Source organism: Dendrobates tinctorius, unplaced genomic scaffold, assembly GCF_039654945.1.
Source record: "Dendrobates tinctorius isolate UK_male_01 unplaced genomic scaffold, ASM3965494v1 ptg000001l, whole genome shotgun sequence".
Lineage (NCBI taxonomy): Eukaryota > Metazoa > Chordata > Amphibia > Anura > Dendrobatidae > Dendrobates > Dendrobates tinctorius.
The window spans coordinates 5,165,405-5,178,812 of NW_027361669.1; the positions used below are offsets into that span (position 1 = coordinate 5,165,405).

At 44.5% G+C, this 13,408-nt stretch overlaps 1 protein-coding gene across 1 annotated transcript in view; it reads left to right on the forward strand.

The window, feature by feature from the left end:
- The window catches only part of LOC141057898 (sulfotransferase 2B1-like), a 190,043-nt gene that overhangs the window by 160,941 nt on the left and 15,694 nt on the right, over positions 1-13,408 (forward strand). Inside the window, exon 6 of the mRNA XM_073554311.1 lies at positions 12,400-12,580. Coding sequence (XP_073410412.1) covers positions 12,400-12,580 — 181 coding nt within the window. The remainder of the gene's footprint in view (positions 1-12,399; positions 12,581-13,408) is intronic.

Consider the following 13,408-nt stretch of genomic DNA (forward strand, 5'->3'; position numbering starts at 1 on the left):
ACACAAGGGCATGTAGTTCCAAGGCTTTACTCACAGTCTGGTGCACAAAGATACCCACTTCGGTGCCGTGTCCTCCAGGTCAGGGGCTCAGCCAACTCCCAGGCAAGGTAAAGTACACCTTTCCAGCACTCCTCGAACATATGCCTTCTCTGAACGTCTCCACACTAGCGCCTAATCTGAAGTACTTGTAGTTGCGTAGTAACTCAAGTTCCTCCTTCTTGATGTTACTTAGAACTCTACTTGTATGGCAGACAGCTGTAGCCTGCTTCGGGGACTTCTTGCTATTATGTCCCGGCTCACCCACATTGCTGTTGTGCCGCCAAGTCTTAGATGGGAGTAAAGTGGTGACGACTTCTATTCCTCTGGTTTCTGCTGCAGGAACATCAGTATCCATACAACCTCGGGGACCGGACCCCGGCCATGCGCTTCAAATGTGAGGAAGGGTGTTATGATGAGTCACCGAGGAGGAAAAAAAAAAATACCAGCTAAGTCCAGAAAAACCAGAGAGGTTGGCAGCTATCGGATTGCAGACCCCTGAACCTAACAACAACAACTAGCAGTAGCCATGGGGGGTTCCTACGGTGCCCTAGACCCCTCGATCACAGCCGGAGAACTACATAGCCTAAAGACAGAAAGGGGAAAAACTAAACTGCCCCAGAGCAGACCCCAAAGCAATAGGCAGCCCCCAACATATAATGACGGTGAAGCAAGATGAAAACACTAACACAGATAGAAAGATAGGTTGAGCAAATGATGGGGCCCAAGCTAACTACATAGGACAGGATAGGAAAGCTGCTGTCTGCCATCCGCAAAAACCCTATCAAAATGAGCCAACCAACTGATAGGAAAAACAGGCCCTAAAGTCGCTAGGCTTCAAAAGACTATATCAGCACTCAGGTATATTCTGAAGACAGAGCAAAAGATCAACAGATCAGAGACAAAAATGGAATTCAGCTCACCCCCGGCCGGGGATGGCAGAACTCCCAAAAAACAAGGCAAAACAAAAACAAAACTGAAGAGTACAAAGCAGAGCAGAAAAACTTAGCTTTGAGAAACCAGGGGAAGAGTCTTGAGGAGATCATTTGCATATTCCCAGTGCCTTCTGGGATAAGTGAAGAGTCTCCGCGAGCTGAACGATCACTGGGTTTTGGCCGTTGCAGCTGAAAAGAGGAAATCGGAGAAACCAGGGGAAGAGTCTTGAGGAGATCATTTGCATATTCCCAGTGCCTACAGGGATAAGTGAAGAGTCTCCGCGAGCTCAACGATCACTGGGTTTTGGCCGTTGCAGCTGAAAAGAGGAAATCGGAGAAACCAGGGGAAGAGTCTTGAGGAGATCATTTGCATATTCCCAGTGCCTACAGGGATAAGTGAAGAGTCTCCGCGAGCTCAACGATCACTGGGTTTCGGCCGTTGCAGCTGAAAAGAGGAAATCGGAGAAACCAGGGGAAGAGTCTTGAGGAGATCATTTGCATATTCCCAGTGCCTACAGGGATAAGTGAAGAGTCTCCGCGAGCTCAACGATCACTGGGTTTTGGCCGTTGCAGCTGAAAAGAGGAAATCGGAGAAACCAGGGGAAGAGTCTTGAGGAGATCATTTGTCGGCGCGCGAATTTTGGCTCATCTTTCATCTTTTTAAGAAATCTCAAGATGGAAGAGGCCAGGAGCCATTTGGTGAGCTGCATTTCTTGCTACATGTTCACAGATTTACCAGTGGAAAAGCCAAACTTCACATGCCACAAATGCAAGCTTGTGACCCTGTTGGAGGAAAAGTTGCAAAATCTCGAAGAGAGGTTAGCTACGTTGAAGATCATTAAGGAAGGTGAAGAGTTCTTGGACAGAGCAGAATTATCTCTTCATGTTACAGAAAGAGAAGAAATTCGAAGTGCACCTGAAGAAACAGAGGATTGGAGACATGTGACCCAGAGAAGCAGGAGGATCAGGAGGCAGTCAGCACCCATACTGCTCAGAAACCAGTACCAGGCTCTCACGCAGGAAAACGATGAAGAAATACATCAGGATAAGACTTTGCCAACAAACAGCAACCTTGTACGCCTTCAGAGTCCTCCTGGATGGAGAAAGAAAAATGTTGTGAAGAAGAAACGGAGAGTGGTGGTCATGGGGGATTCCCTGTTGAGAGGAACAGAGGCCGCTATCTGCAGACCGGATATAACTTCAAGAGAAATGTGCTGTCTTCCAGGTGCAAAAATTAAAGATGTGTCTGACAGGATATCAGGACTCTTCAGACCTACAGATGACTACCCATTCCTGCTACTACATGTGGGGACAAATGACACCGCAAGAAACGACCTGGAAACCATCTGCAGAGACTTTGAAGATTTAGGCAAGAAAGTGAAAGAACTGGGAGCGCAGGTGGTCTTCTCTTCCATCCTCCCAGTGGATGGCCATGGAACAAGGAGGTGGAATAAGATTCTGCAGGTGAACAACTGGCTACGTCGATGGTGCCGTCAGCAACGATTTGGATTTCTGGATCACGGAGTGAACTACTTATACGATGGACTACTTGCTAGAGATGGGGTGCACCTTACGAAGACTGGAAAGCAGGTATTTGGAAGTCGCCTTGCTACACTTGTAAGGAGAGCTTTAAACTAGAACAACATGGGAAGGGAAGCAAAAGACCAGAAAAAGCCATACACCTGACAAATGCTACTGAGAACTCTGCTATTAGAAGTGGAAAGGAAGAACAAAGACGAAAGAATCTAATTAAAAAAAATATTGGAGAAAGAGAAACCAATCACAAACTAAAATGTTTCTATACTAATGCACAAAGCATGGGCAACAAACAAGGAGAATTGGAACTACTAACACAGGAAAAGAAATATGATGTCATTGGAATCACTGAAACTTGGTGGGACAATACACATGATTGGAATACAAGACTAGAAGGATACAACTTATTTGCAAGAAACAGACTTGATAAACGAGGAGGGGGTGTCGCATTGTATGTTAGAAATACGTATATCTGCACAGAGATTGAAGCTTCAGAGACTGGGAGTTCTGTGGAAACTGTTTGGGTAAGAATACAAGGACAGAACAATGGAAAGGACACCATTGTAGGCATTTACTACAGGCCGCCTGTGCAAGCTGAAGATATGGATGAACTCTTTATGCATCAAATGGCCAAGTTCTCCAAAAAATATGACATAGTTGTCATGGGAGATTTCAACTATCCAGACATTTGTTGGGAATCTCTCTCAGGCAAAACTAACAGGTCAAGGAAATTCTTATCCTCTCTTGCTGACAACTTTATCTTCCAAAAGGTAAAGGAGAAAACAAGGGGAACTGCTACCTTGGATCTAATCCTTATAAACAGGGAGGAAATGGTTGAGGAGGTAAAAGTGGCTGGGACCCTAGGAGGTAGCGACCATGCTATTTTAGAATTTTGGATAACTAGAGGCGGAAGACCTGTGAAGACTCAGACGTCAAGGTTAGATTTCAGAAAGGCAGATTTTAAGGGATTCAGAAAGAGAATTGGAGGGATCCAATGGCTGGATATCCTTAAAGACAAAAATGTCCAGGAAGGATGGGAAATCTTGAAAAATGAAATTCTCAAAGCACAGTTGTTAACAATTCCGAAAAGAGGGAAGAATAGGAAGCATTTAAGGAAACCAGGATGGATGAACACAGAACTTAAGCACATGCTAAAAAGGAAGCAAAAAATGTTTATAAAATGGAAAGAAGGAGGCATATCTAAAGAAGAATATAATGCTGTCTGCAGAACCTGCAAGGCACAAATCAGATTATCTAAAGCTGAAAATGAATTGAGGCTTGCAAGAGATGTCAAAAGCAATAATAAAGGATTTTGGGGATATGTCAAAAGTAAAAGAAAAGTCAAAGATGCTATAGGATTTTTACAGGATGAAAATGATGAAATGGTAAGACAGGATGTTGAGAAGGCTGAACTTTTAAATTCCTATTTTGCATCTGTTTTCTCTCAGAAAGGAAATGTAACATCAACTGTTATTCACTGTCCTATTAAGGGAATAGAAGAATCCAGGATATCTATAAACAGAATGATAGTGAGGAAACACTTAGCTAACCTAAATGTATTCAAGTCTCCAGGTCCAGATGAATTACACCCCAGAGTACTGAAGGAGATAGCAGAAGAAATTTTTGAACCCCTCTCCATAATCTTTGAAAATTCTTGGAGAACAGGAGAAGTGCCAGAAGACTGGAGAAGAGCAAATGTTGTTCCTATCTTCAAAAAGGGGAAGAAGGTGGACCCAGGCAACTATAGGCCGGTGAGTCTGACTTCTATACCAGGAAAGATCTTTGAACAAATTATTAAACAACATGTATGTCAATACCTGGATAAGAATGAAGTGATTAAACAGAGTCAGCATGGGTTTGTAACTAATAAGTCATGTCAGACTAATTTAATTTCCTTCTATGATGGTATTACTGATTGGGTGGATCAAGGAAATGCTGTAGATATAGTATATATTGACTTCAGCAAAGCATTTGACAAAGTCTCTCATACAATCCTTATTGAAAAAATGACTAAGTATGGAATGGACAAGGCAACTGTTAGGTGGATTCATAACTGGCTTAGTGATCGGACTCAAAGAGTGGTCGTAAATGGCTGCACATCCAGTTGGAAGAATGTCTCAAGTGGGGTACCACAGGGCTCTGTCCTGGGCCCTGTATTGTTCAACATCTTTATCAACGATTTAGATGAAGGAATTGAGGGTAAACTGATTAAATTTGCTGATGACACAAAGCTAGGAGGGATAGCTAATACTAGAGAAGAGAGAGAGAGGATTCAAAAAGATTTAAATAAACTGGAGAAGTGGGCAGCAACTAACAGAATGGTTTTTAACAGGGAGAAATGCAAAGTACTACATCTGGGCAATAAAAATGAAAAAAGCATATATAGAATGGGAGGAATAGGGCTAAGTGACAGCACATGTGAAAAAGACTTGGGTATACTAATAGATCACAGACTGAATATGAGTCAACAGTGTGATGCAGCAGCAAAAAAGGCAAATGCAATTCTAGGATGTATTAACAGAAGCATACAGTCTAGATCACGTGAAGTAATTATTTCCCTCTACTCCTCTTTGGTCAGACCTCATCTGGAATATTGTGTCCAATTTTGGGCACCACATTTGAAAAAAGACATCAACAAACTGGAGCAAGTTCAGAAAAGAGCGACCAGAATGGTGACCGGTCTGCAAACCCTGTCTTATGAGGAAAGGTTGCAGGATTTGGGAATGTTTAGTTTGCAAAAGAGAAGACTGAGAGGAGACTTAATAGCTGTCTACAAATATCTAAAGGGCTGTCACATTGTAGAAGGATCAACTTTATTCTCATTTGCACAAGGAAAGACTAGAAGCAATGGGATGAAGCTGAATGGGAGGAGACACAGATTAGATATTAGAAAAAACTTTTTGACAGTTAGAGTGATCAATGAGTGGAACAGGCTGCCACGAGAAGTGGTGAGTTCTCCTTCAATGGAAGTCTTCAAACAGAGGCTGGACAGACATCTAACTGGGATGATTTAGCGAATCCTGCTTTGAGCAGGGGGTTGGACCAGATGGCCCAGGAGGTCCCTTCCAACTCTACGATTCTATGATTCTATGATTCTATGATTCTATGAGATGCAGGAATCAGACTGGTCTCCAAGAATCCAGCAGGAAAATCACCAGCCAGGAAGAAGGGCGTCGGCAGCCTTATATCCAGTCCTCAATTCCAGCCACCCAGTCATCATCTAGCTGCCCAGGTGTTTGGTAATCAGCCTCACCACCTTCCTTCACCAGAGGAGGGTGTTCATCAGACCTCAATGGTGAAGGGAAAAATGAACTCACAACAGTACCTCCCCCTTGAGGAGGGGTCACCGAACCCTCATCCATGCCACCAGGGCGATCCGGGTGAGCCCGATGAAAGGCACACACCAATCTTTTGGCATGAATATCAGAGGCAGAGACCCAGGAATTATCCTCCTGACCATAACCCTTCCACTTAACCAAATACTGGAGTCTCCGTCTAGCCAGACGGGAATCCAGTATCTTCTCTACCTCATATTCCATGTTACCTTCAACCAATATAGGGTCAGGAGGTGCCACCACAGGAACTACTGGTTCAACAAACCTCTTCAACAAGGACTTATGAAGCACATTATGAATTTTAAATGTGACAGGAAGAGCCAACCGAAAAGAGACCGGATTAATAATCTCCAAAATCTTGTAAGGTCCAATAAATCTAGGCTTAAACTTAGGAGAGGCCACCTTCATAGCGATATTTTTTGATGACAACCAAACCATATCACCCACCTTAAACTGGGGACCAATGGTCCTACACCGGTTGGAAAACCGCTGGGCCTTTTCCTGGGAGAGAGACAACTTATCCACTACTTGGTCCCAGATCTGGTGCATTCTCTCCACCACAGTGTCAACACCTGGGCAGGCAGAAGGCTCCACCTGCCCTGAAGAAAATCGAGGGTGAAAACCAAAGTTACAAAAAAAAGGTGACATCAAAGTGGCAGAACTAGCTCTATTATTTAAAGCAAATTCGGCCAAGGGCAAAAATGAAACCCAATCATCCTGATCGGCAGAAATAAAACATCTCAAATACGACTCCAAAGTCTGGTTTGTTCTCTCCGTCTGCCCATTGGTCTGAGGGTGAAACGCAGAGGAGAAGGACAACTGAATTCCCAGCTTGGAACAGAAAGTCCTCCAAAATCTAGACACAAACTGAACTCCTCTGTCATATACAATGTTCTCAGGAATCCCGTGCAAGCGAACCACCTGTTGCAAAAACAAGGGCACCAACTCAGAGGAAGATGGCAACTTAGGGAGTGGTACAAGATGGACCATCTTAGAGAATCTATCACAAATCACCCAAATAACAGTCATTCTCTGAGAGACAGGCATATCAGAGATAAAATCCATTGAAATATGGGTCCATGGCCTCCTGGGCACCGGCAAAGGCATCAACAAGCCACTAGAGCGAGAACAAGGTTTAGACCGGGAGCAAGTCCCACAGGACTGCACAAAATTCCTGACATCATCAGACAAGGCGGGCCACCAAAAAGACCGACTCACCAGATCTCTAGTACCAAAAATACCTGGATGACCAGCCAATGCAGAGCAATGAACTTCAGACATCACTCTCTTCCTCCACTGGTCAGGAACATACAACTTTCCACTGGGACAACGCTCAGGTTTGTCCTCCTGAAACTCTTCCAGAGCACGTCTCAAATCGGGCGAGATGGCAGAAAGAACTACCCCCTCGCCTAAGATGGTAGCAGGCTTAGTCACAACAGGAGAATCAGCAAGGAAAATCCTAGAGAGGGCGTCTGCCTTGACATTCTTAGTGCCCGGAAGAAAAGAGACCACAAAATCAAAACGTGTGAAAAACAAGGCCCACCTAGCCTGTCTAGGATTCAAGCGCTTGGCCGACTCCAGGTAAATCAAATTCTTGTGGTCAGTAAGGACCACGACTTGGTGTTTGGCTCCCTCCAACCAATGTCTCCACTCCTCAAATGCCCATTTCATGGGCAACAGTTCCCGATTCCCCACATCATAGTTACGTTCGGATGGGGAGAACTTTCGGTAAAAGAAAGCACAAGGATTCATTTTAGATGTCACAGGATCTTTTTGGGACAACACCGCTCCTGCACCAATCTCAGAAGCGTCCACCTCCACCTGAAACGGGAGTGAGACATCAGGTTGCCGCAAAACCAGAGCAGAAGTGAATCTTCGCTTCAGCTCCTGAAAGGAAGAAACAGCCTCCGGAGACCAATTAAGCACATCAGCTCCCTTCCTAGTCAAATCCGTCAATGGCTTGGCAATACCAGAAAAATTAGCTATAAATTTCCGATAAAAATTAGCAAAACCCAAAAACTTCTGGAGGGCCTTCAAAGAAGTGGGCTGAACCCAATCATAAATGGCCTGTACCTTGGCTGGGTCCATTTCAATAGTTGACGGAGACAAAATAAATCCCAAAAATGAAATCCTGTGTACCCCAAAAAGGCATTTCGATCCCTTGACATACAGGGAATTCTCCCTCAAAATCCGGAACACAGTCCGAACATGTTCCACATGAGAGTCCCAATTCTTGGAGAAGATCAAAATATCATCCAGATAGATAATCAAAAATTTATCCACAAAGTCTCGAAATATATCGTTCATGAAGCACTGGAAGACAGAAGGGGCATTAGTGAGCCCAAAAGGCATCACCAGGTACTCAAAATGTCCCTCCGGAGTATTAAACGCCGTCTTCCATTCATCCCCATGCTTAATGCGAATAAGATTATACGCCCCCCTGAGGTCAAGCTTGGTAAACCAGCAAGCACCTTTAACTCTGGAGAATAGATCAGAAATCAGGGGTAACGGATACTGATATTTAACAGTAATTTTGTTGAGGGCATGATAGTCAATACAAGGCCTTAATGAACCATCCTTTTTAGCCACGAAAAAAAAACCAGCACCTAAGGGTGAAGAGGATGGTCTAATATGACCCTTCTCCAATGCGTCCTTAATATAGGATCGCATAGCCTCGTGCTCGGGCACAGATAAATTGAAAAGCCGACCCTTGGGTAATTTACACCCCGGGGTCAGCTCAATTGCACAGTCATAACTCCTATGAGGAGGCAAAGACGCAGACTCATTCTCACTAAATACATCATAAAAGTCAGCCAAATAGTCAGGAACATCATGCGACTGGGGAAAGGTGGAGAAAACAGGAGCATCACTAAGGGCACACCGACAACCCCAACTCACCACAGACAAAGATTTCCAATCCAGAACTGGATTATGGATTTGCAACCAGGGAAACCCAAGAACAATGGTATCATGCAAATTATGCAACACCAAAAATCTGCAATTTTCTTGATGGTCTGGGGCGACCTGCATTACCACCTGGGTCCAAAACTGAGGTTTATTCTTCGCCAAAGGAGTAGCATCAATACCCCTCAAAGGGATAGGCGTCCGCAAAGGTGTCATAGGAAATCCACAACGTTTAGCAAAATCCAAGTCCATCAGGTTCAGAGCTGCTCCTGAATCCACAAAAGCCTTGGTGGAAAATGTGGACAGGGAGCAGATCAGAGTAATTGCCAAAAGAAACTTAGGTTGAACACCACCCACAGAAAACGTGTGTGCTCAACGTTTCTCTCGTTTAGGGCAGACAGAAATAATATGCGAGGCATCTCCACAAAAAAAACACAGCTTATTACGCCTTCTGAACTCCTGACGTTGCGCCCTAGACAAAACTCTATCACATTGCATAGGTTCAGACATTTGTTCAACAGGTGGCAACATCTCTCGCGTGGTTTTGCGTTCACGTAAACGCCGATCCACCTGAATGCCTAATGACATAGAATTGTCAAGACCAGAGGGAACAGGAAATCCCACCATAGTATCTTTTATAGTTTCAGACAAACCCTTCCGAAAGAGGGCTGCCAAGGCACCATCATTCCAGGTAGTAAGGACCGCCCACTTTTGGAATTTTTGACAGTACAACTCTGCCGAATCCCGACCCTGGCTTAATGCCAACAGGGTCTTTTCAGCCTGATCAATAGCATTAGGTTCATCATACAACAACCCAAAGGCTTGAAAAAATGCGTTCACATTATTCAGAATAGGATCATCAGGTTTCAAAGAAAATGCCCAATCCTGGGGATCGCCGCGCAGCAAAGAGATGACAATTTTACCCTGCTGCGCGGAGTTCCCCGACGAGTTAGGCTTCAAGGCAAAAAATAATTTACAATTATTCTTGAAATTCAAGAATTTAGACCGATCCCCAAAAAAAACATCAGGAGTGGGAATCTTTGGTTCAGCAGCATGTGAATGAGCAAGATAGGCGGAAATTCCCCGCACTTCAGCAGCGAGCTGCTCCACACGATCAGACAATTGCTTCATCTCCATTGAGAGAAAAATTCCCCCTACGGCCTCAGAGATATAGAGGAAAAAATATGCACACAAAAAAAAAAAAAAAAATTCTGACACTTTTTTTTTTTTATTATTTTTTTTTCCTTTACAACTCTCTCCTGCTATTGAGTACCCTAGGATCTGCGGTATGGCTGGTGATTCTGTTATGATGGGTCACCGAAGGAGGAAAAAACAAAATACCAGCTAAGTCCAGAAAAACCAGAGAGGTTGGCAGCTATCGGATTGCAGACCCCTGAACCTATCCACAACAACTAGCAGTAGCCGTGGGGGGTTCCTACGGTGCCCTAGACCCCTCGATCACAGCCGGAGAACTACATAGCCTAAAGACAGAAAGGGGAAAAACTAAACTGCCCCAGAGCAGACCCCAAAGCAATAGGAAGCCCCCAACATATAATGATGGTGAAGCAAGATGGAAACACTAACACAGATAGAAAGATAGGTTGAGCAAATGATGGGGCCCAAGCTAGCTACATAGGACAGGATAGGAAAGCTGCTATCTGCCATCCGCAAAAACCCTATCAAAATGAGCCAACCAACTGATAGGAAAAAAAGCCCCTAAAGTCGCTAGGCTTCAAAAGACTATATCAGCACTCAGGTATATTCTGAAGACAGAGCAAAAGATCAACAGATCAGAGACAAAAATGGAATTCAGCTCACCCCCGGCCGGGGATGGCAGAACTCCCAAAAAACAAGGCAAAACAAAAACAAAACTGAAGAGTACAAAGCAGAGCAGAAAAACTTAGCTTTGAGACGCAGGAATCAGACTGGTCTCCAAGAATCCAGCAGGAAAATCACCAGCCAGGAAGAAGGGCGTCGGCAGCCTTATATCCAGTCCTCAATTCCAGCCACCCAGTCATCATCTAGTTGCCCAGGTGTTTGGTAATCAGCCTCACCACCTTCCTTCACCAGAGGAGGGAGTTCATCAGACCTCAATGGTGAAGGGAAAGATGAACTCACAACAGAAGGGCTCTGCTCTGACCCTAGTCCTTAGTTCTCTTCTTCTCCTTACGTTCTGTACTAAACTATCTTCCTTCTGAAGAATCAGGCTTTCTATGGCTCTTTCCTGTGCCATCAGCTCCAGGTCACAGGAGTCTGCTGCAGCACTTCCTTCACTCCATCCCTCTCAGGGGATCTTCTCTCACAGACTGACCTTTTCCTAATATTTTCCTGCTCTCTTGTGCAGTCTAAGCTCCACCCACCTCCCAGCACTCTTCGTGTTCCAAGCAGGGAGCCACCATGGTTGCTCTGCTACACTACTGGTGTGCGTGTGGGATGTGAGTGTTGGAGTGTGGTCAGGTGTCTCCACCTTACCTGGATAGTTGGGTACCACACCTCAGGAGGACGTGCAGTACCTCTGTGGCGACTGAACCCTCAGGGGAGCCACATAGGAGTCGGCCAGGCCAGTAGTCGTGGCTGTGCTTAACTGGCTTCGCATGCCCTGGCCTCCTTCTACATGAATAGGTTGCCTTTTATTCTGCATGACACGATCTGTACTCACAGTCCTGGTAGAGTCCTCTCCGTCTCACTGGTGTTCTGTAGCCACAGGTTTCGATTGAATAAACATACAGTCCAGGACAAATCTTAACTGAACAACTTTTATTGCTTCAGGAAACAGCACATCCAGTTCTGACACGGCATTTCGTTCACAGTTCATGCAGCACATCTTTTCGTCTTTCCCTTCTCTCTTCCCTGAGTCACTTAACGATTGCACAGGATGGCACGTCCCAGACGGCCTCTCAGCATCCTCCCCATTCAGCGTCACCTCAGTAAAGCGCTCCCCTGCCCATTTCGCCCCGGCCAGGAGGGATTCAGCCCTGGAGGTTATCCGCCACATTAGGAGCGACCTGTCTTCACATTTTTGCTGTGACCTCTCTGTGTTTCTCTGCTTCCATCTTTCTTGATGCTGCTCTGTCTGTGGGAGCTGCTGCTGTACGATCTATTCCCCTTGAACCCTGGATAGCTCAGCATGTGCATCAACGTTGCGGGGTTTCTACACCACTCAGGCTGTTAAGACCCCCGAGCTTTGTGGATGTCCTCGCCCTTCTCCTTTCTGCCTCTCCACAGGAAGCTCCCTTCCTATACCTAAAATGACTCCTCCTATCGTTAACTATTTACATTATCCTATCATGTCTATGCTCCCTATCTCCATCTAGTGACCAAATTACTAACTGTACCTTCCCTAATATATATGGCATAATAAAGCATAAACTATTTGAATCACGATAACACGTATTCACGTCAAATATAAATATATATACATTAGCAGTCTTGAAGGGACAGGCTCTACACCTTCCTACATATGCATAGGGAATTGCTTCCAAACTTGGTACAACTCATTTAATTGAATTAGAATGCATCTCTGTACAGTTTAAATATTAAACATAGCTTCTTAAACCATCTGTGACAAAAAAGAAAGTTTGCTTATTACTTGTACTGTAATGTGAATGATACACTATATACTGTATGAGTGTAAATAAATGTCATTTTTGCAGGATCTCCGTGGCTGTGTGGTGAGAATCTGTAAATTCTTAGGACAGGATTTAGATGATGCACAGATTGACTTGGTTGCCAAACATTCAACCTTCAAAGCCATGAAAGAAAATGCAATGTCAAATTGGACTGAAATTCCATTTGAAGTACTAGACCTAACAAAAGGATCCTTCATGCGTAAAGGTAACTTTTATTCTTCTAACACATTGCAGTCAATGGCGGCCATTCGTGGCAGTGTTTTTGCCATAAAATCAGTGTAAAACACTTTGAAAAGTTGCCAGATTTTTGGGCAGTGAGGAGCTGTGCAAAAATGTTGCTACTTTTGGGATTTCCACGCCAGTTTGAAGCAGCACCACCAAAACGAGCAGAACCAAGCTGGGACAGATCCTGGGTACCCCATTAAATTCTGCAAAAGTGCCTGTGTCTTAATGAATCAGCCCCAATAACTCTGTAGCAGAGAAAGTTAAGTAAGTGGCCTACATTTATTACCTTTGATAACCCTTGTGTATGTAGAAATAAACTTAATATTTCTCCCTTCTTGACACTCTGAGTTTTCTTTTTTTTCCTCTTTTTGTTGTTAATCCCACTTTTTATTATTATTATTATTAATTTTTTTTAGTTAAAAGGAATCTGTCACCTATTTTTTCGCATATAAGATGTGGCCACCTCCATCAGGGGCTTATCTACAGTATACTGTAATGCTGTAGATAAGCCCCCGATGTAACCTGAAAGAGAAGAAAAACGAGTTATATTATACTCACCCAGGGACGGTCCGATCCGATGTGGGTCCGATGGGTGTCGCGGTCCGGCACCTCCCATCTCCTAGCGATGACGTCCTCTTCCTTGCTTCCCGTCGCGGCTCCTGTTGAGGGCAGAGCAGAGTACTGCAGTGCGCAGGCGCCGGACCTCTCTCACCTTTCCCGGCGCCTGCGCACACACTAGGTCACACACTAAACAGAAAAGTGACAGTTTAACTTTAACCTGTCGGTCAGCATGTGACCCATAACTTTT